General features: G+C 44.7%; 1 protein-coding gene across 2 annotated transcripts in view; it reads right to left on the bottom strand.

Moving 5' to 3' along the window:
• Window positions 1-23,316, bottom strand: part of usp32 (ubiquitin specific peptidase 32) — a 66,928-nt gene that overhangs the window by 9,366 nt on the left and 34,246 nt on the right. The window contains exons 5-24 of one of the 2 annotated variants that reach the window (XM_084952007.1): window positions 22,263-22,422; window positions 16,634-16,765; window positions 16,357-16,464; window positions 15,926-16,041; window positions 14,640-14,702; window positions 14,243-14,326; window positions 14,078-14,139; window positions 13,860-13,962; window positions 11,955-12,141; window positions 11,673-11,851; window positions 11,031-11,171; window positions 10,265-10,382; window positions 8,045-8,199; window positions 7,110-7,191; window positions 6,952-7,026; window positions 5,784-5,922; window positions 5,520-5,625; window positions 5,148-5,321; window positions 1,912-2,086; window positions 996-1,147 (exon numbers count right to left, since the gene is read on the bottom strand). In XM_084952007.1, the coding sequence (XP_084808133.1) occupies window positions 996-1,147; window positions 1,912-2,086; window positions 5,148-5,321; window positions 5,520-5,625; window positions 5,784-5,922; window positions 6,952-7,026; window positions 7,110-7,191; window positions 8,045-8,199; window positions 10,265-10,382; window positions 11,031-11,171; window positions 11,673-11,851; window positions 11,955-12,141; window positions 13,860-13,962; window positions 14,078-14,139; window positions 14,243-14,326; window positions 14,640-14,702; window positions 15,926-16,041; window positions 16,357-16,464; window positions 16,634-16,765; window positions 22,263-22,422 (2,511 nt within the window). The remainder of the gene's footprint in view (window positions 1-995; window positions 1,148-1,911; window positions 2,087-5,147; window positions 5,322-5,519; window positions 5,626-5,783; window positions 5,923-6,951; window positions 7,027-7,109; window positions 7,192-8,044; window positions 8,200-10,264; window positions 10,383-11,030; window positions 11,172-11,672; window positions 11,852-11,954; window positions 12,142-13,859; window positions 13,963-14,077; window positions 14,140-14,242; window positions 14,327-14,639; window positions 14,703-15,925; window positions 16,042-16,356; window positions 16,465-16,633; window positions 16,766-22,262; window positions 22,423-23,316) is intronic. The other variant, XM_084952008.1, reaches the window with a different exon arrangement.

Raw genomic sequence — 23,316 nt, 5'->3', positions numbered from 1 at the left:
GGCAGCAAAGGGCTGCTTAAATGCCGCAAACTCCTCTGCTCCGCCACTTGGACCGCTGGCGCTGACCATGCGCACCATACACATACTTTTTTTTTTTTTTCCGAGTCTTCGGATCACGTGCGTACCGAACCGTGGAGCGGGATCGGATTTCGGATCAACCGTGATCCGTTGCACCACTATCTGCAGCAGCAGCTGCGTTTCCATGCAGCCATATAACAACTGGAAGACGTGCTGCAGCAGCAGTCACATCCTCTGGCACTTTTTATCTTTGATCGTGTTCGATGTTTCAGCTGTTAAATTCTGGAGCGCTCTCGCTGCGCCGCATACGATCGCCTAAAATATCAAGATTCTTATTATGGACACAAAATACACCTCACAGAGGAAACGTAACCATGTGGACTGACAGACAAATGAGTGTTTTTAACACAAAGAGTCTCGTGTTAAAAACACTACAAGGTTAGAGTTAGTAACATGTATGACTTTCACCAGGGTCTAAGTGTGAGTGTGTACGGTCATGGATTGAACACAGCATTACGCCCCCCACCAAGAACCAACCACACCGTCTGCCACAGACGGGCCCTTTATGTCGTCCAGGAGAGCGACCACCACCTCCACCACCACAGCAACATTTCCACACACCAATGAGACAACGCGGCTCCGACCCACACGCTTCGATTATGCACGTACCGTGGCTTTCCTGATCGCTGCTGTGAGCACGTCTGAACCAAACTGTGAGGAACATTAACATAACGTGATCATGTCTCACTGAGAAGAGGATGAGGCCAGCAGTGTTACGAGATACGAGCATTACTCACACGCATTTGTAGTTTTTAAGTATAAATCGTAACCTAACTGAGCGAAGACAAACAAGCAGTGACCGCAAAGGTTCGAGACAAAATGATTCAACGAATCCTTCATTTTAATGCCGTCTTCTGCTGCATGGCGCACAGAGTACGTGTGAGATGAGGCGTTTAGCGTCAGCGTGGTGCGAATACCTTGATGTTAGAAGAATGGACCTCAGCCAGGAGGATCTGCTCGGGCTTCAGGCTGCACAGTTCACTCAGCTGTTTCTTCAGCCCGGTGTACTTCTCGTCCATATTCAACCTCAGGCCGTAGCGCACGGGCGTGGAGCCGTCCAGCTTGATAACTACAGACACATCGCAGCATAGCACCATTCAGAATTTGTTCTTTAATAAAGAAACAGGTTTTAATGACCACACAGCACATTTTTATAGATTCACTTAAAAAAAAAATACAAATCCAGCAGAGTGAGAGAATGAAACAGCGAAAGGTGGACCTCCTATAAGAAGGACACATTACTGCTGTGGGGCTTCCAACAGGCTGCTGACAGAACGAAGGAAACATGGTCAGGTCCAGGCTGGAAACATGAAAGATCTTTGTGTGCAGTCACACTTCCGGCGAGGCTGCCGGACACTGGCGCCACCGGACCCTCTGACCACCACCAGTAGGCAACGGGAGAAGTGTCTCGCCCAAGGACACAACGACCGAGACTGTCGGAGCCGGGGCTCGAACCGGCAACCTTCCGATTACAAGACGAACTAGCCATTTCCAGTAGGATACAAGCTTAAATCATCGCAAACCGGTTTCTCAAACCTGTCATTGAGTTCAATGCACTAAAATGACCTACAGAATGACCTACTGTCAGATTAGTGGAGCAGCTTTGTGGATGTGGTGGGATGGGAGAACAAATCTGCAGCAACGGTGTTATTCCATCATGTCAATAAGGAACAAAATCTGAGACACTAAGAATTTTACTCTGAAGCAAAAAGGAAGTCCAGCCCAGTACTAGCCAGTCTGCCTCCAGCTTTAACAACCATTAACACTGACCAGTTCTGCAGCAGGAAACATTAACTCTAAGCACAGTTGACTTCTGTTCATCGGCCTGCTCACCGGTGATCTCCAGATGCATGGAGCTGTCCATGGGCAGAGGCAGAGACAGGAAGTTGAAGGGATCAAAGCGAGCGCTGATGTGGCCGCAGGTCTTACACTTCACCTGAGACTTGAGCTGTCCGTGGAACAGATCGACCACGATGGAGCGGTTCCTACGCAGGTGATTCTCCCACGCCTGAGAGTGGAGAAAGCATAGCAGACCGTCACCAGATCATACGCTGCTAATTCTGCAAATCCCAACATCAATACGGTGCCTTATCCTCCGATTCAGACAAACAGATCGCAAAAGCTGTGAATGAACATCGACATCCCTCTGAAGAGGGGAGGGCTCGCTTTTCAGCTGAGACCACACAGCCTGAGGATAGAAGTCAGAGCTGGCCTATTACCATTTCTCAGGTTTTACCCAATTGTATCATCTATCTCCCAACAGAGTTAGCTGAAATAGTTCAGCTACAGTTACTGTACCGTTATAAGAACATTACTAGTTAATGCCACTTTAACAACACAGGGAAGTCCTTCCCTCTGAAGACATCCTTTCTTTCTTTTTCTTGGTTGTGGTAACAAATAACTAAACAACAACAGATATAAAATGTGATTTGTGCCACTGCAGACACCTACCTGTGACCTTTTTTGTCACGTTTCAGAAAAATTAATAAATAGTATAAAAAAGACAGTAAATATGATTTGAAGTGAGTAGAAGTGAGGACAATGAGTGTTTTAGCATAAAGGGATTGTTTTCATACCTTTCTCATTGTTTTTGAAAAGCAGCCCCGGCCCATCACACTCCCACCACCCTGTCTGACTGTTGCTGTCATGTTCTTTATTATAAAATGCTGTGTCTGTTATACACCACATGTAACGCAACCCAAACCTTCCAGAAAGTTCAACTGTTGTCTCGTCAGTCCAGAGTATTTTCCCAGAAGCGATCATCAGTATGTGTTTTGGCTAAATGTAAGACGAGCCTTTGTGCTCTCTTTGGTTCGCGTCATCTCATTAAAAACTAAAATGCCAGAAGGGATTTCTTTAAACACAGATGCCATTTTTCCTCAATCTCTTCCTCATTGTTGAATCGTGAACTCTGACCTGCAGTTCTTTGTTGTTCTGGTGTGTTGGTGACCTCCTGGATGAGTCTCAGCCTGGCTGATCCTGGAAGGTTCACCGCTGTTCCAAGTTTTCCCATTTGTGGATAATTACTGTCACTTACTGGAGTCCCAAAGCCTTACAACTTACTTTGTCATCCTTTCCTCAATGAAAGGTGTCAGTGACCTCGTTTCTCATCAGTTTCTTTAGATTGTTGCTTTTTTAACAAAGCAGGCTGGAAGATTTTACAGAGGTTCTATTAAGGTGACAACAGGACTTATAGCAATCAGTTAATTAAAAATATAACAGTTGGCAGCTTTTCCCTTAATAACAGATGAAGTCAACATTTAAAAACTGCATTTTGTATTTACTTCACTTCTCTTTGTCTAATAATAAAAATGATTTGGTGATCTAAAAACAGCAAACATGCAAAAACAGAAATCAGCAAATGTAACCAACAATAAGCAGCGTTGGGGAGTAACGGAGTACATGTACCAGCGTTATTTAAAATACAAAACACGAGTAGCTGTATTCTGTTACAGTTACCGTTTAAAAAGCCTGTATTCACAATACAGTTACTTTGTTGAAATAAAGGGATTACTCGGCGGTCTTTTCCTGTTTCATACGTTAGGCTGTCCCCTCTCTATTTCTTCATAATTCCACGTCGGTGGAAACCCCAACAAAACACGCGAGGCTCTAATGCCCGTGTGTCAATCTCACGGCTCATAATGACGTGAAGGAATATTTTTTAAAACTATTGTTCAAAAATGATTTAATATGAAGGCAACAGGCAGAGTGTTACAGCCCAGCTGTAAGTAAGCTGCTAAGACTCGGCTGTACGCCGTGTTCCTGTTTTCCTCCGAAACAATAAGTTCTGTTGCAGCAGCCTTTCAACGCCTCTCTCTGTCTCTCGCTAGCAAAGTTGACCCAGACAACAAAGTAAAGCTAGTTTTCGGCTACGAGCCCGAAGACGAACCCGACGTATCAGCCAGAGGTCCCTTTACTACGGTTCGGAGCCGCGGACCTGTTTTATATACGCGAGGAATAGTTTCTATACGAGATCGCTGCAAAAAGTGCAGCCTTACCTAATGTCCACCTGTTACTCATTTATATTAAGATTTAAACATCTAGCTGGTGTTGGTGTGGAGAGCAACCTTCAGTAACAGTAATAAATCACATTCATGTAGTTGTAAAAAGCATGATAATAAATTAAGTAATCCAAAGTATTCTGAATACGTTACAAAATACATTTTGGGGCATGTAATCTGTAATCTGTAGTGGGACACATTTGAAAAGTAACCTGACAATAACTTAACATACAACAATAATGTAACCAGTGTCTGAACAGAAGCTTCCTGTTAAATATGCACGTGAGAGAGCAGCGGTGGCCAGTGGACAGCTGTGATCAGCCTTTTCCACTGAAGAAAACATGAAGCCTGATGAATACCAGGTAAGCTGTGGGTTGCAAGAACGCCCTCATTTTTTTGCAATTTCTGGGAAGACTCGTGGAAAAAAAACGCGTCTCCTGTCCTTAAATCTCAGGGTGCTACGAAACAACACTGACGCAATATTTGGCAACTTCCAAACGTTAGCCAAGATCACCTGCAGTGAGGCTGCGGGGCTCCGATTGTCCTGCAACATTATGCCACAGGGACACATACACACTCGGTATTTCACTCAGTACTGTAACGTTCAGCAATTATGAACATGATCACTCTTTTGCATTCACTCGTATGAAGCTCTCAGCTTTTACTTGTACAGTGAATTAAGCACAGCCCGCTTCCCTGACAGGAGTGTTTGTTCATCTTTAGAGTTTGAACTCAGTCGCTCGAGCAAAGATCCTGGAAGTCTCAACACAATTTACCCGGTTGAAGGCTGTAGCTCACCTGGCTGTGCAGGTGAGGCTACTGCAGAGGTGTGGCTTTAAATCCCGCCCAGATCATTACCGACCAACCTTTGCTGCTACGTCTAATTAAAGGTTCTCTCTCTTTTGTTTGTTTTTATATTTATTTATCTATCATTTGAATTAAAGCTCAGGGACTCCCCCGTTACAGTGTAATTACCTGAAATGTTTAAAATGATAATCCAGATATGTTTATTATCTTATTAACCAAAATAACTTATTCTTGCTCCAATTAATCAGTGTGAACTCTGACCTCAGAGGCCACCTCCCAGTCTGGCCGACCATCGCTGTCCTTCAGCTCCACGTACGGCTTCTCGTGGACTCTGTTCAGGTCTTCGTGGAGGCCGTCGAGGAGGAAGGCCAGCAGCTCCTGAGAGTCCTGCTGCTGGAAGCCATTGAAACGGGGGGCGTACTTTGCTATCGTCCACTACAGCAATGAACATGAACTCTGATTAGAACATAAACACGACAAAACATCGCTGAGCCAAAAATATCATACTAGTTAAGACAGTCCCACACTATCACTTTAATACTCTGTGGCCTCCTGTGGATGTGCACCCGCCTGCACATGTTGCTGAGAAACTCTTTTTGTGACTAATATATTGGAAACGCTGCAACTTCTCACCCTGAGCTTGAGTGGAGCTACATTCTTCTGTGTCCCACTCCACAGCTCCATCACCAGGTCGCCGTAACACTTGGCCATGTGACCTCGCATCCCAATAGGATTGGTTCTATTGATACACCAAAAAAACAAAAGTTAGTTAAAATGAAAATGTTTTTGTTTTTCCCCTCATTGTTGTTTTGTATTCATTATAAACAGTTTGTGTTTTCTGTTTTTCTTTGTAAACTACATCCACAAACTCAATAAAATATTTTGAATAAAAGGCACCTGTTGAGCTCGTAGAGGTGTCTCCCTGAGAGGAAGTAGTCTGTGAGAGGCTTGGTGTTGCTCACACACTGGATGCTCGAGTTCATGAAGCAGGTGTTGCCAAGGTTACTGAGGCCAGTCGCCCCTTTCTCTGTGGGAACTGCGTTGGGACACAAAGACGTGCTGTTCAGATGCTAAAATGGTTAACTGAAGAAAAGAGTCATACATACAAGCACTTATGACTTCAATATGTTCTTTACATATGAGAATTTATGCTGGAGAATAAAGGACATGAGGCCAAACTGTCTTTGAACGCTTAGACAGGAGTCCTCAAAAAACAAAACACCTAAACAAAGAAACAAAAAACCTTTGAACTCCAAGTACTTTTGCTTTACTTCAAAACAAACTTTATACAAATTTTAAAAATGGATCAAAGGGTTAAAAACATCCTCTTTTCCTCTTTAGACATAATTCTGTATAATTAAAATGTATTTAGTGATATCATCTGCACTGGTTACTTTTTGGATTTTGGAGTTCAACATTTTCCAGAGCTCGGGCGCCGCTTTAGCTCACTAGGATGAGAGCGGCCAGCCCGGGTTCGAATCCGACCCGTGGCATGTCCCCCCCCCGCTCTCTCGTCACTCTACCCTTTCAAATAAAGCTGTACAAAGGCCAAAAAATGCTCTCCAGAGCCTTTTCTTTAGAGGCAAAAGCAGAAAAATAAAATACGTCGATTTTTTTACAACAAGCCTGACTTGCTAATGAACACAAACTTCATAATCAGGTCTATTAAATGTTGACCCCATACCTGAACAATCAGCAGCCATTACAGCTTTCACCAAAGCGGCGTGCTCTAACCATCAGGAGGATATCATGGCGTGATCTCGCTGAGAAACAGTATTTTGGATGTTTGTGTTGCGATTTCTTTCTTAGCTTCATTCCTGTTACCCTGCGCTGCTGTAACCCGTTACGAGCCAAACCTGTGTGAGCACTCGACTGTGCTCGGTCGACTCTGCAGCTCCCCGTTACACCTCTGACCTCAGAGAGGGCTTTGAGATTTCTGCTGTTTCACTGCTGTGATTCCACACTGATGACTGTAAGATTCCACTTTAAATGTCACACCTGTCTGCTATAGTTAGCATGCTATCAGAGCATGTCAGCGGTTGCACAGCGCGCTCTTTAAACTTACCTTTGTGTCTGTCCATCTTACTACTGTTGGCAATGAAAGACATTTCCTCAGGCCAGCTCATGTCTTTGTTCCTGACTGTGGAGAAACAAAAGACATGTTTGTTCCACTCTGCTGTGCCGTGACACAGAACGATCAGCAACTCTGGGGAGAAACAACACCTTCAATAACCAGCTGCTGCTCATCCTGGATCTTCAGGCTTTCCAGTGTGTGATCTTCATCATCCAGAAGTGTGAGGTAGTTCTAGTGGACAACAGGTAAAGGAAACAGGAGAAGATTGGTTGCAGTTCATATGGCTTTTTAATAACTTTTGACTTCTTTCAGCACTGGGCTAATAGCTCTGCTCAGCTTTCTTCTGTGTCAGCTTATTTTAAAAGCAGCTGTAGTCTGGGCCGGGTTAATCTGCAAGAAGGTCCTGGGGGGCAAAACGATCTCCTGGGCCACAGACTGCTCCACGCTGAACGAGTGCACATATGCAGTCAAGTTCAGACTTACCACCACCCCTGACTTTCAGCTACATAATAATGTCTACAGGAAGCATCTAGCACTCTGCTTTGTAGCAGCAGTGCTTCCTGCAGGAGATTTAAGCTTTCTTCAATAAAAATGGGATTTAGGGAACAACACAGCGCTTTTAAAAACAGTGGATTTCTCCCTGTTAAACATCCTTTCATGCAGTTGGATGTGCGCTTTGGGATTCTGAAAGTGTTCTGACACTGGGAATACATTTTCCTTTAAAATGCATTCAGGGTGCTGCAGAAAACTCTAATAAAGGTTCGTATGGCCTTCATAAACAATCTCTCCAGGTCTGTCCAGCACTCTCATCTGAAGCTCTGTCCTACGAAACGCTTTTCTTCTCTGTTTTCCTTTTAAGCATCTCATCAGCTTCATGACAGTAAAGCTCCTTAATAACGCTGCAAACATCTGGGCCTGTTGTGTTTTTGGTTGTTCTCTACTTTCTCTGGAAACTTGAACCAAAGCAGACATTGGCTAACATATATCTGATATCTCATCAGAGCCCAAAAATATAACAACAGAGTGTGTGTGTGTGTGTCCAGGGTTAAATAGCGGGGATCGCTGTGAGAGATTTGATCCTCACCTCACTGTTGTAGAGCCAGAGCCTCATGTCCTCCTCCTTGATGCGGAGCCTTTGCGACAGGTACAGGTGGATGTCCTTAATGGTGCCCATGCGGCTGAAGCAGCCCGTGTAGGCCAGCATCCTCTTCAGAGGAGCGTTGGGGGATGGCACGTTACCTGCTCGAAGAAAGCAACAGTGACATACCCCAGCCACGCTCGGATGTAATTATTCATTCACACTAATGTCCGTTCCCATTGGTTCTCACATAATCACTGTTTATTTAGGTTGGCAGACCCAAACAGCTGATCGGTACCAACAGCAGCATGTTGCTGACTGAGGATTAGTTGTAAGAAAGCAGCAAGAAAAGGGCAATCAGTGCAGGTTTGATTGGTCAATCAACTTAGTGAATTTAGAGGACTGTGTGTGGATTAAATCAAACACAAACCAGGCAACATTAGTCCTGTTACAATCGAGCTTGATTGGAGGGTTTTTCATGTGCACAGCTTTGTAATTAAGCATCCTATAAACTTGGTGTGATGCTTCACTGCCGCCTACAGCTGTCAGGATGACATTCTGTGGAATATGAGGTATAAATTAGATCTACAGTATATCAGATACTCGACTCCAAGCCTAACAAAAGGTCTGAATGCCCAGCAATGACAGCGGCTGCTCAGATAGCGTGAGTCACGATGGAAGCTAAAACTCCAGCGGGCTCTGTGAAACCTGTAACCAGAAACTCGATCTGTTGACTTGATTAGTGCCGGCAAGCTCGGGGTGAGCGCCGAGCATCTCCAATCTGATTACAGCTCGAGTGACTACGCACGCCTACGCATTTCGCCTCGTCATCTCGCCGCAGTGGGACATCTTTTGGTTACAGGTGTCCATTTATACACTATGCAAGAGAGAATGAACCGCTGAGCTGAAAATCAGGCATCACTTACTGTGTGAGTGGGTGGGTCTATAAATAGAGTCAACTGGGAGCGTTTTACCTCATATGACTGAGCAGCCATCTACCTACAGCTCACTCACACCTGCTGTAAAAGATTCCAAGAATCTGGAGAAAGAAACTACTGACAAAGCTAAAAATCAATATTGGGTTGCAAGCTGTCACTGCCATGTGTTCGTGTCATCCAGTAATTAGAAATGAAGGTTGAAGTTCTATGAAACAAAGAAGAATCAGGAAATGAACATCCAGGCCCAGTAAGGCTGCTGGCTTTATGGTTTTAAAATGGCACAGAAACTGCTTTGTGGACCAATGAATCGAAATTGGAACCTTTTTATGGAACATGGACACTGTGTCCCCTGGACTAAAGGGGGCAGAGAGGGGCCACTGACGGTCTAGGGTGCATCAGAGCCCTTCCAGCACAGGTTTCACATCTGGAAAGACACCATCAGTGCAGAAAGTTACAGTGAAGTTAGAACCTGCAAGTGCACTGGAACAATGTGCTGCACACTGCATGTATTACCACAGCGTGGCTTCATACTAGTGGAGTCTAAAACGGCAGTCCAGACCTTTGACCAACTAAAAACACTTCTTAAAATAACTGAACACTGAAGACCCCACGGGAGCAGGCGGAGTCGTCTCAGACAAGAAAGAAAGCATCACTGCCGTCCTCAGGTCTGTTTACAGGCTGTTGTTGAGAAAGACAGGAAGCTGCGTGTCTCCGTGTTTTAAACGTGTTCAAAATGAGCTCATAGTTTTCTTAGTTTAAACATCTGACGTTGTCCACAACACGGATCTGTGAGAAAATCATTGTGTTTTTTAGAATTGGGGACGTAACCATAGCAACAGGTTTTCTGCTGACAGGAAGCACATTTCTTTATGTGGTGATGGATAACGTTTAGAAACAGCTGCTGCTCTCTGTTTGGGGTTTTCCTGAAGTTTCCTGATTTTGGAAATTGTTCTGAAAGTCTTGCAGGGAGACTGAGGCGACGGCGACTACGCCGCTGACTGCTCCACCTGCTAAATAACACTACGACGAGCTGTGTAGATGAAAATAAAATGTTTTGATTATTCCAGTGTTAGACTGATCAGCATTTCTCCTTTGTGCGCCGTGGGTTCACTCCAGAGAATCGCCTGGGTTGGATCAGTCAACTTAAAGAAGATTAACGGAGAGGAGGCGGGGGATGCAGGGTTGCTGAATGAAGCACTGTTCGACGGCTTGCTCTGGTCTTGCTGCAGGCTTACGTTACCTCTTGTGGGGGGTAAATTCGGTGGGAACATTCGCAGGCTGGTCATACCCATATTGACCCAGATGTTGGACTGGGGGGAGCGCGTGGCCGGCTGCTGGCGAAGGAAGAGGAGGTAGCGGGGGAAGAGTTCCAGCTCCGGCTGGCCTGTCTTGCTTTCCAAGATTACCTGCAGGGGTAGGCAAGGAATTTCAAAGGACCATGAAACATTCTTGTACTAATAATCAACATAAAACACAAGAGATACGCAGCACATTTGAATATAAACCTTTTTTCTGCACTCTTAACTTTAATCTACACTTAAATCTGAAACCATGTGACTTCTACGCAGCTAAAGTGGAGTACAATAAATGCATGTAATACTAGTAAAGTAGGATATTTACTGAGAGAACATGTGCTTACTATCTGCATGTTACTGAAGTTCAACAGATGACCTTATGTACAATATAAAGCCCCCTGAGGAAACTGTGGTTGTGATTTGGAGCTTTATAAATAAAGCTGAATTTTGACGGCAGCGTGGTAACTCGTGGAAACGTCATCAGTGCTAATGACTGTCACAGTCGTGGTTCTCTGTGCATGCTTGGATAAAAGCGAGGGAGTACAAAAACACACATTTGCTGTATTTATTTTTATTGAATTTGTATAGAAAGCAGCTACTTTTTAACTTCCAGTGCACTTATCAGTTTTGCCTACACACTCATTTGTTTGCTCATGGATGACCTGCTCCAGCCCAGCAGCTGATTGATTATTCCCAGGTACTGCATCACAGTGAAAGTGAAGTTTATTAGCTTGTGAGTGGTTTGCTGTGTTCACTCACCGGTCGCGGCAGGCCGAGGTTGGCACCGTACCAGTGGTAGAGCGCCCGCCACACAGGCTCTGGCACCGTCTCAAAGTCTCTACGAGGCAGCAGCTGCAGGGAGCGTTTTAGCCTGCCGCCCTCCATAGTTAACGTGGGCGCCTGCACAGGACACGGGACACACATCAGCATTCGAATAAGGGCACAAAGACGCTGGTCTGTCTCTCTGAATTACACATAATAAAAAGAGACAGCACCCTGATGCTACACACAAGCAGAAATGCGGCGATGATTACAGAAAGATAAGACAAAAGGAAAGAGAGGTACCATCTGGCCCCGCAGAGCCTTTGCCAGCAGATGAGGAGCGACAAACCGAGAAAGAATCTGGTGGATACGGTTTTGGTTTGTTTACACGTGCTAAAGATTGCAGACGCCCTGATTGTCAAAAGCCAGGACCACATCTGTCTCTTAGATGCACAGCTTCGTAAAACATGATGCGCGAGCACCACCCAGAATGCAAATCAGGAGGGAGTGCAACGCTGCTGGAATGAGCGGCTTCTCTGAGCTCGTGTGTCAAACATACGCTCCAGCTGAGCTGTGAACGTGATACGGGACGCGCTATAAGCTGTAACCTTATTACAGCCATACGGAGTTAGTCCTTGCCTTCATGGGGTCAGTGGTGACCAGAGGCTGGTTGTCGATGGCTCCGGGTCTTTGTGCTGCCAGCTGGGAGGGGAGGTGGCCGTTGGCTCCAGAAAAACACTGATTGTTGTTGTCTGAGACGTTGTGCTGACGTGCGAAACAGCTCTCTGTGGCTGAGGCTACCTGTGGGCTCAGTGCTGCTGAGACAGAGAGGGAGCAGAACAAATACGTAGTACAAAAATAACACCCAAGATTTTCATTTTGATCTACAATCCGTTTCTATAAAGAGATGTGCGGACTGACCAGTTTCTGTAGCCTCTGAGGCACTGGACACGGCATCAGGTGACCTCTCCTCGGTGGGGCTGACGTGGCCGGACGTGGCCGGCCCTCCCAGTCTATCAGGGAGGGCAGGCTCGACGGTGGCCGTGGCCATTGGAGTTCTGAGTGAGCTCAGGATGGATGGCTGTTCCACCACGATGCCCTTATGCTCCTGAGGGGAAGACGACCCAATTGGCAAGATTGTTTAGCGTGAGAGCCGCTATAACGTTTTATCTTACTGGCTGATGGTCACTGCTTCTGTCCCAGTGAAGTTACAGCACGAGATGTAACGATGAGTCTGATACACTGACTGGAAGTGCATGAATGGAAACAGAAACTGTCGCAGATGTTTTTAAGTGGGGGAAAATATAAATACATATACCACTGCTAAATCGCACACACCCGAGACATATATAAATAATAACAGGACAGCTGTCACGCATGTAATGCCCTGTAGCTAAGCTTTGTAGTGATGTATGAAAGTGAATGAGAGGTGAAGGTGAAAACAGGGCACTCGACTTTAAAAGGCCCCGAATAAACAAATGTATGGAGTAATGAGATTTTGACCAGTTCCCGTTTCTGTGCAGAAAAGGCGACTCAAAGAGTGTCAGCTGAATATTCGATCCTGTGCTGTTCACCGCACAGCATCATGGGACGCTGCCTAACATATGTTAACCACAGTGCTGTCAGCTATTAGCAGCTATATTTAACGCTTTCCCCACAATGACAATGTTTGACAACCTCCCCGTTCCCTTAATGACAAGTTGTGACATCTTGGGACATATCAGAGGTGGTTTGACGACCATCAGAACAGGTTCCAGGTTTTAGACAGAGATCAGACTCATTTCTAACGCACGCTCAATCATTTTGCTCTCGACGCCAGAAACCTGCTCAGCTCAGAACACAGAAACAGACGTCTGAGGGGAAAAGAGCTAAATAAAAAAATCCCGTTAACCCTTTAAGACCTACCATAGAACCAAGTCCGCCAGAGCTTATATTATATTTTACATGCTGTGGAGCCATTTTTGGGAGCATTTCAAGTTGATATACATCAATACAACCATTACAGCCCAGATTTTAATAATATGTCTGCATTAAGTGCATAGTAATTACATAAATTGCAAAAAAGTGCAATAAACTACAAAAAAATTGAAAATCGTTTTTGTTTTTTAACATATATTTCTAGTTAGAGAAATTTAAGAGGCTTATCCCTCAAAACTGTAAATACAAAAAAGTTGCACAAAATAGTTTCCCACCACAGGAAATTTATTTTGAGTGTCTTCATAGTTTTATTTTTGAAATACACCAATTTTTATATACTGCAGGAAAAACGAAAATAAATATTATAGTGCAAATTTGCAAAAAAAAAAGCAGCATATGCATCAAAATAAACTATTTCCAGCAGTGCAATTTGACTTCTGAGCATCCCAGAAACGACACAGAAAGTCATAAAGTCAAAAATAACTTTTAAAAACACCAGTATAAGCTCATGAGGCCCTGAAGGTAAAACAAACTACATTTCCGCGAAAATGACGTCACTTCCGGTTTCGGGCAGGTAATGGCGGACATGCGATAGTTCACACTGACATCTATTCCACCGTAGGAAGTGTTACAAACAGCTGATCGGATCAGCAAAGCTGTTTCTGGAATATTGTGTTTTTGTTGCTGCAAGTGCTTTTTATGCAGTTTTTGCAAAGATATATGTGGAAGGAAACCGTGACCGAGGACAAGCTGATGGCATAAGATGTAAGTACAACTCCTCCTGTTTCATATGCAAAAAAAATTATTGCGCTAGCTCACGTGGTTGCAGAGCTACCGGGATTTAAAAATAGTTATGCAAAACGGAGCGTGCCGCTCTGACCGGCTTTAAAGGGTTAATACACTACTTACATATTTAACGTAGTCTTTCCACTGCTGCCACCACAGCATCGAGATGAGGAACCAGTTCTGGCCTTGCTGCAGCCCATGTCTGCTCTCCCTCTCTAACCAACCCCTACACACACACACACACACACACACACAGGAGAAAATCACAAATCAAATGAGAAACATCGAACCGACCTTTCAACCAAACAATGACTGGGCAGGTGGCGAGGACAGGTACGTACCTGATGATTTGCCCCTCCTCCTCTGGAGTAGCAGGCCTGAGCCCCAGGACTATGTGGCACACCTGAACCGAGATAAAGATGAAAATACACGAGGATAACGAATAAATACTCAACTTCAATGTGAACACGGTGTGAGTTTTAAGACCGTAGCATCTGGGTGCTAACCTGAAAAAGCAGGTTCAGGAACTCGTTGGCCAAAGCGCTCTTTACACTCCAGATCTGGTAGTCCTCGAGGGTCAGGTGACCCAGCTGGTGGAGAGTGAAATAGAACCAAGGCGAACATAATCAGGCACGCAACTCTGAAAATAAACACTGCTGTGACACCTTCGAATAGCTGTGGGTACGATAAGGTGGCTGAGGACTGCGAGGTCATTGTCAGTGAGCAGCCAACACTCACACGGCTGCGTGAAAAGTGTTTGCTTTTTCTGAGCAATGATTTCTTTAAAGCTGCAGACGCTTTAAAAGCCTTAAAAAATTAATCATGAATACTAATGAGCATTTATGTATTTAGAGGTTTTGCACAGGACTGTGTACCAACGATGATAACATGGAGCTGTCTTACCTTAGTTGTGTCGTGCATCTTTAGGATGTCTTCTACTATGTCTGACACACTACTCTGCAGCTCCTGCAACAGCAACACAATAGATCAGCATGCAGCAAAACACAGTAAGCGCCTCGTCTTAACCTCCTCCAGATCTGGAGCAGGCCATCACTGAGCTCCTGGACAGTCTGACGCGCAACCTGGTGACACTCGATGCTCTGATGTCTCAGACTTGGATTTAGGTTGGGTGAGCATGGGAGCAATGGACGGCATCACTTCGTTCATCCTTTGGTACCTGACTGCGCGTTTGCACCACGTGAGGCCGGGCATTGTCGTGCACCAGTAAGAACCCACTACACCAGAGCAGGGTCTGACAGTGGGTCAGTGGAGTTCATGCTGGTACCTGATGGCAGCCAGGGTGCCGTTAACTAGCCCGTAGAGGTCTGTATGTCCCTCTGTGGATACGCCCCCCTACTGAACAAGGTTACATGCAACAATGTTCTCCATGACTCATTCAGACCCTTTTACATCTGTCACATGTGCTCAGGGTGAACCTGCTCTCATGTGCGAAAAACAAAGGTAACAGTGATGGACAGTGGTGGACCACTACAGGATGATGGGCTCTCAGGCCACCGTCATGAAGTCTGGTTGTTTGGTCAGAGACATTCACACCAGTGCTGGAGGTCATTTTGTAGCTCTGGCAGTGCTTATCCTGTTCCTCCGTGCACAAAGGAGCAGATACCGGTCCTGCTGACGGTTAAGGACCTTCTGGAGTCGTGTCCAGCTCTCCTAGAGTAACTGTCGGTCTCCTGGAATCTCCTTCATGTTCTTCAGACTGTGCTGAAGCAAACAGCAATCCTTCTGGCAATGGCAAAATATTGATGTGCCATCCTGGAGGAGTTGAACTACCTGTGCAACCTCTGCAGGGTCCAGGTATCGCCTAATGCTACCAGTAACGCCCCTAGCCAAATGCAAAACTAGTGAAAAAAAAACACACGAGGAGGGAGAAATATCAGCTGTTAAACCAATGCTGATAGTGGAAAAGTTCACGGACAAAGAGAACAAATTTACAGATTTACATTCTATTTATGCTGAATGTGAATATTTGCATACGTCTCTTAAACAGATCAGACAATACTTTGTTATCAGAAAAAGAAAAACCTCTCTCACTCACAAAACCCTGGCTGCTATAATTACGAGCACAGTTCTGTGCATGAGTCAGGTTCCAGTAGGCAGAAATATGAAAGTTCACCCTTGATCGCTCTGGAGGGTTGTGTGCGTGTGTGTGACAGTGTGAGTTTACTTACAGGGAGTAAGTCTGTCCGATTGTCCTTCCACACCTCCAGCAAGGCCACCACCATTTCATGAAGCTCATCTCGAGACAGAACCCCATCACGGTCCACATCAAACACTTTAAAGCAAACTGGAAGTGAAAGAGACCAAAAAGACGTTTATGATGTTGATGAAGCACCACGCCGATGCATCGTGCTGTTCAGTGTACGAGCAGGAAATCCAACGCGCTGCCACTGCTGCCAGTGCAAATGTAATTTCAAGCACCAGTGGAAGTCCTGATGAGAACGGTCCATGACTGTACCGACCGATCGGGACTTTCTTTAAGGACAAAAAAAAGACATTTAAACCCTGGATATCAGCTTCAACTGAGAAGCGGGCTTGTTATGGGCAGCGGTGGGACTTATGTGGGGTGTCTGTGTGGATCTGAATCCACAGTGAGCCTTACATTTCTGTCTCTCAGCAACAGGCCCCCTGCAGCATGCGGAGAGCCCACAAGAGATCTCTTTAAAGTCGATGTGATTGTCCCGATTTTCATCAAAGGCGTGAAACAAGCCTAAAAAAACAAGATCAACAACACATAACATTAGGAGCGCTTAAAGCAGATCGTGTTCTCTGCTGAGGTCGTGTATTCAAAGCCCGGGCTAAGTGAGAACACCACTCATCATTTCTTCATCATTATTGCAAAGCTATGCAGATATGAAACTGAGTAAGTATCGTCTTACCTTCACTCAGTGACGCATGAATAGGAGGAGACACGAGAGGAATGAAGGTTTCCAAGTCAAAGCGGCCGGTTCTGGACTGAGCTTTCAGCAACCAGTAGCGCTTCTCCAAGTCTATAATGTCAGACTCCTCCACTGCAGGAGACGCACACAGACACAGGCAGTCAGATATTTGTCACTGAAGGATCGTACTGCAGGCGAATGTTGCACAGTGACATTTGATTGAGCAGTTTCTCCACACTTTCCAAGAATTAGTAACAGCAAATCAGAAAGTTTTTATTAGACAGGTTTAAAGCCTGTTTGGACTTTCTAAAGTCAACACATTCAACCCAGAGACTCCAACAAGAGGAAGATAGCACATATACATAAAGTGAAAATGAGACAAATGCAGAAGAACAAAATAAACCCATAAACAAAAACTATATTTCTTCTTGAGACTGGCTCCAGGACGTCCGGTGTGCTAACACAACCGTCTGGGGTCCATCCACCTTTTCTGTGGTGTTGGTGTTTCTGCATCACTAAATGGAAGCACGGGACAGATGAGGTGTGCCGCTGTGGTACAGAGCAGCCAAGAACACGAGAGCCAAACTGTCGTGTTCTGTTAGTCTGTTGCTGGGAACTCATAAACAGGTGTGTTAGTCTGTACACTGCTGCTCACAGTTGATTAAATCAACATGCCAAACAAGCTAGCTAGTATCAGCTGATAACTTCACTCCACCCCCTTTTGCTCAAGGTCACTTCAAAATGTCATGTTGGAAGCTGACGGAGCGGTCTGTGTTTTTATTTCAAACAATATTATCCTGGTTACAGTAACAGACCTATGGAACAGCTGCCACGCGGCTACACGGTTACTGTCTACGACACTGAGCCACAGAGCCAAAACGAATACTGGAAGACTAGAAAATGATTATAGTTGTTATGTGTAATTTAAAATGGAACAACACAAAGAAAGGGTTGAAATACCGCAGATCTGAATTTGACCTGATTTCTGTAAATGACCAATCCAGCACCGCTGATTTGAGATACAATAGAAAGATAAAAGCAAACTGTACTTTAGATCGTCCAGATGAAAGCCGTTTGCAAACATGCACTGCAGACCTGAACGTCTCTTTGCATGTGAGGCGCATTAGCATGTCTAATGCAGGCAGCTCAGGTGTTAACGCAGCCCAGCGTACATGAAGCATCTGCGTTAATCGTTATCTTTTTCTTTACAGGTTATTAAGCTTAATCGGATATTTTTACTTAAGATGTGTCGGCTAAAACTTCTAAACTTCAAACCTTCTTCTTGCATCTTCATTACTGATGCACATTTTTCTCACATCGTGCAGCTCTAACTGAATTTTATTACTGTACAAACCATGCAAATGGAGAAAAATAACACTGTGTACTGAATCATAAATATGGTGCTTAAGGGCAAAGAGGAAAGAAAACACGGGAGCATGCGATCCATAAGTGATGCTGCTGACAGGTGAGGGAAGAACTTCTGTGGGAGTATGGAGGAGCAACACGACACGAGCTCACACTCAGATACTTTATCGTACATCGGCAGAAGAAAGGATCTCCTGGGGAGAACCAGGCTGTCTCCACTGCCTCAGCAGAGCTCGGTCATTATCCTCCACTGAGAAACAGTCGGCCAGCTTCTCCCAGCAGCTCGTTTGGCCTTATGTTACCGTCTACGTTCACGTCTTCTCCATGAGAACAGTCTAAAAGGATGAAGGTCGTTCTGTTTCAATGAAAGCTGGCTAAAAAGCCGACTTTGTGGTGTCGCAACTCTCATTGATTATAACAGAGCGTTTTGTTAATGTTTTAAAGACAGGTCAGGATGTTGTTCTTTCAGGTGACGTTTAACCATCCAAAAGTAAGAAATATAAAAATGTATTCAAACATATCATCGGAAATTTAATACAAGTCCACAAGTACAAATTTAGGATCATATAAACTAATTATTGCTAATTAAGCAATTACATTTGGTGACCACACACACACACACACACACACACACTCTCTTCCATGAAGTCTCCTTGGGTTCGAACTCTAACCCTTCTCATCATCATCATCATCATCATCAGTAAACCCAGGGTAGGGTTATGTAATGAGCAATGGGAGAATTTGAGTCTGGTTGTCACAAAGTGATACGGATCAGACCGATATAGCACATGAAGCTCCGCCCGGGGTAACAACCATCCTTTAACTTTCTAATCTGCAGCTTAAGCTAACTGGATTCAGCAGCTAGTCAGCTAGCCTGTGGCAGGTAGCCAAAACAATAATAGTTGTCAAACGCAGACGTATGAATCAAACGGCCGGCACTTCCTGGTAGAAACTGGACTGTGGATTCTCGGTCAGGTGGGCTGAAAGCTTGTTTTTAGCAGCTACAGGTAACAAACAGGTTGCAGTGATGGGAGGCAGGTGAAGCTGAAGCCCAGACTTCTCTCTGACTGAGTGAAGGTTTTTATAACTCTCTGTAGTAAAGACACAGCTCGACAACCTTTCTCACTTCCTGGTTCAGACATTTAAAGTTAAAGGAAACACTGAATACAAAACGAATGATTTACACCAGGGACTGTACGGAGACGGCATGGAGGAAACGATACGAGCCAGAAATATTACTGAAGGCTCTGATTCAGTCAAGAGGCAAAATGACGGTCTGACTGCTAATCTATAAAACTCACGAGGCTCACTTTGGATCCACTCCTGCACATCTCCCATGCACCATAGGGTCACTTCTACAAACACTGGCGTAGACTCGAAGACACACAAGAGCCATTCTTTGCTGGATTTAACGTCTTTATAATGATGATGAGCTTCAGTTTAGCAGTCTTCTCTTCTGAGTATGTGCATTAACTTTTACAGAGCCCAAGGACCTGCACTGCTGCTATGCTAAATGTGCTACTCAGATGCTGGTACGCATAAATCTACCAACGAAAAACAAATCCAGATACTTTTCATTTTAATAACAAAACCGATCTGACGACGGGCCGATTCAAAAGCCGTTACACTTCATGGCGCCCTGCAGGTCTGATACCCACCCAGAGGTGCTACTCTGTCCGAGTGGCAGCAGAGATACCATACCATTATCCAGGGAACATCCTTACACAGGTGTTGCCACAGCCAGTACGTAGCACAGCAAAACTCCCCGCATCAGCTGCTCACAGAGACTATGCCATCCTGCCTGGAAGGTTATTTCCAAGGATTTCTACTCAAATAACTCCAAGATAGCATCGCAAGCTAGCACGTTAGCAGCAGATTCACCGTGCTAAGCTCCGCCGTGAGTCACGCTTTATGTTCTCGTTCTGGAAAGAGTCATGAACCAGGGCTGTGTCAGTCGCGCTCTCTCTTCAACTCACACTCACAAATACAGATCAAGAGACGCAAAGGTAAGAGGATAAGCTGGAAGCAGCCAGATTAAAGACAACCTCAGCTTCTCTGGACAACACAGCTTCTTTGCAGCCATCTGAACTTAACAGGCTAAATTTACTTCTTGGTCTTGTGAAAACACTAACCTACAGCAAACAACAGAACGTGCTTTTGTTTGACGTGCCAGCAATCACTGCTGTTCGTACGATCGCTCCATCGTTACTCTTACTGTAACTGCGAGACGCAAATGTGGAAAACTGAGCTGAAAGCCACAAACCAATGTGACACACCCACATGCATCTCTCTGAGTTTGTGGAACAATGTGGATCTAAGGTATAATGAGGTCAGGGAATCACGTGGCATGAAGTTGGCTAAGAAATCGTTTTAGAATAAAGTTTTTTAAAAAAATCTGATTTGTGGAGACGTGTTGACAGAATAAGTGTACTGCTACATCACACACTACTTCTTTTAAAAGACTTTTTGCAAGCATAGACACACTATCACCTGCTTATGTCGAGCGTAGTCAGCACGTATGCGACGTCCTCAACACAATAACAGTAACAAATTTTTTTCTTTTCTTTTTTTGTCTTAAACTCTTTGTCGTAGAGTAAAAACTTGCTGTTTCTGAGTGACGTAACCATGTTTTTAGACACACTGTGCTGTAGATCAAACGTCTGGGCTGGTAATAAGGCTTTGTATCTGCAAACCACAGCGTGTTTCTAAAGTGAACTGTAGGGTATGAAAATGTTTGATTATCAAGCCTTTTTCAGTCAGCTCCTTCATTTTACACAAGCAAAGTTTCTCTCATCAGGACAATATCTTTAAGGACCCGTGTAACGTCCTGTACTGCACACGCTGCACTACACTACACTCACTGACCCTGAACAGTCTTTCACAAATCGATCAGTAACATCAGGCAGAAATAAAACCACCCATTCAAATACTTTTGTTACATAAGAGCCGGCTGGGACAGAGGTGGCTGTCAGCATGTGAAGACACACTCGACAGCATCAACATTCATGTTCTCTGGTTCAGACTTTGACAAGAACTCACGATTCATATGAAGGAGTGATGGAGTCACGAAGCTGGAAGACGACATGAAATAAGAATCGGGGTCAGCACGTTTTAAGTGTAACGCTGTCGGAGCTGGAACGCACGCTGGGAGATGTTTGTGGTGTTTCCTGAGACGTTTGCTCTCCAAGACCGAGGACGGAGGTGCAGGAAGAGGAAGATGGAAATGGGAAAATGTCCGTTTCACTCACTACGATGTGGCAGAAGATCACACAGTGAATCTATTACATCCCTGAAATATTTCAATTTTCAATTTTCACCCACTGAGATTCAAAACCTCTTTTTTAAGGGACACCCGGCCGAAAAACAGGCAGCAGCAAGTATCTCACAGTTACAAATACTACACAATTAAACACAGGCAACAACAACAACACACACAAACAACATTTAATTAAAATGACAAGCAGTCTCATTGAAACGGGTGTGGAATTGGCCTCAAGGATTCAGAGTTTTAATTTTTCAGTGTTTCTGCAGCTCGGTCCAAGCCGAGGGTTCGGTTCGTGCAAACAGAACAGAAAGCAACAAGACGAAGAGAATAAGCACGTTTCGCTGCTTCGAATTCAGGAACAAATATTTACAAATAATCAAATGTTCTGCGCGACCTACAATCAGACGGGGCTGCACCTTCACATGCAACAGGCTCCTCCCAGCAGCCTGTGTTTACTGGTATATGTCATCACCGTTTAGCAAGAAACCTCCACATCTTGGTAGCAGCTGCTGCTCGTATTAATGCAAACTTTATACCAACTTGTGGTTCCTGGTAGCGTCAGGAACACCATCACCACAAACTGCATTCCCACCACTCAGAAGAGTCTCTCTTTTCCCCCTTACAAACACTACTCTTCAAACCAGCTCTAACCTGCTGCAGTTTTATTTTTTTTAACTGTTTTATTTATTAATCCTCCCCTCCGCTTTAACAAGCTACAAGCCATCAATTTTCTTGGAGTAGTTTCACATTAAAAGCTTTCTAAGTTATTCTCTGTGGAGCAACATTGGTTAGTGAGGCCTTGTGCATTGCAGAGTTTGGCCAGGCAGGTCAGAATTTCTTGTAGTGACTAAAAATGCTGAATAATCATCCAGACTGATTCTAATCCAAAGTCCATCTAAAACAAACCAGGTATCAAATGAACACCTGAGCGTCTCAAGTGTGAAGTAAACACATAACATTCAGGCGCACTGCAGGACGCTGTTTTAGGGGTGGCCTTACGGTGTGTGACGCCCGCTAGGGTCTGGTAGAAAGTGGGCGTGTCGCTGTCATCCGTCAGCGTGACACACACTCCTCCCGACAGCAGCCATCTGGACAAAGTGAAGGCTTCCTTGTCCTGCAGGAGCCAGTTCCTGAAGCGATCGTAGTTGACCTTGTCTCCCTGCACAAACACAAAGGCAAAATGAATCTGCTGTCGCCAAAACACCCGATCGCCAGCCGTGTGCCGAGTCCATCCTCGTTTGCCTATTTAATGAGGAAAGGCTTTGCCCCGTCGCTACGGACTCATTAGCTATCGTTATTTATCAGTCAAGGTGTTTTGGGGTTTAGGGCTTTTAAATTTAAACTAACAAATTGCACAAAGTCTGACAAATCGAATCATTCAGTCGTGACGAGAAGCACCGACTTCTCCTTCTTGAACGTCTTTTTCCCCCAACAGAAGTTTACTGACATTTTAAAGAAGGCAGCTCATCAAAATGAGTGACAAGTGCCGGGGCAGGACTGCAGAAAGTAGCCAAGGACGAGGGCGCAAACATAGATAAGGGAAATACACTTTGCTTCACATCAAGGTGGAAGCTCTATTCAGTTGACAGATGTCAGTTTCATGCTGCAAACATCAAACAGAGAACGACAGACGAGGCTCTAATATAAGAAACCTGATGAATCGTAACGATCCCCGATGAATGCAAATGTTCCCTCGTGCACAAACTTAGAGCTACTGTAGGAACGGCCTCGTGCACACCTGGACTACCAGTGGCTGAGGCAGCAGGTAATGCAGCCATCCCTTTAAAACAAAAGTGATGCTTAAACATGTTATATGTCACAATGGCTTTGCTAAGGCCTGAAATTTGTATGTGTGCTTCAGTCAGCGAGATGATTGGCACCAGAAACACAAGCTGGTCAAAATAGAGCGAGCCGAGCTGCAACACCTCCCTCTAGAAGGACTTTACTTAAATTATTTTGATACTTCAGCGATAAATAATGTTAACAGCTGCACATAAACTGTGCAACCACATTACGTACATGTGTGTGGACGTTAGCCTACATGCTGGTGCTA

The sequence above is a fragment of the Perissodus microlepis genome, chromosome 14 (assembly GCF_051167445.1).
Source record: "Perissodus microlepis isolate ML-2025 ecotype Zambia chromosome 14, ASM5116744v1, whole genome shotgun sequence".
Taxonomy (NCBI): domain Eukaryota; kingdom Metazoa; phylum Chordata; class Actinopteri; order Cichliformes; family Cichlidae; genus Perissodus; species Perissodus microlepis.
The sequence above is the reverse complement of the archived record's forward strand: the minus strand, read 5'-3'. Positions and strand labels throughout refer to the sequence as shown.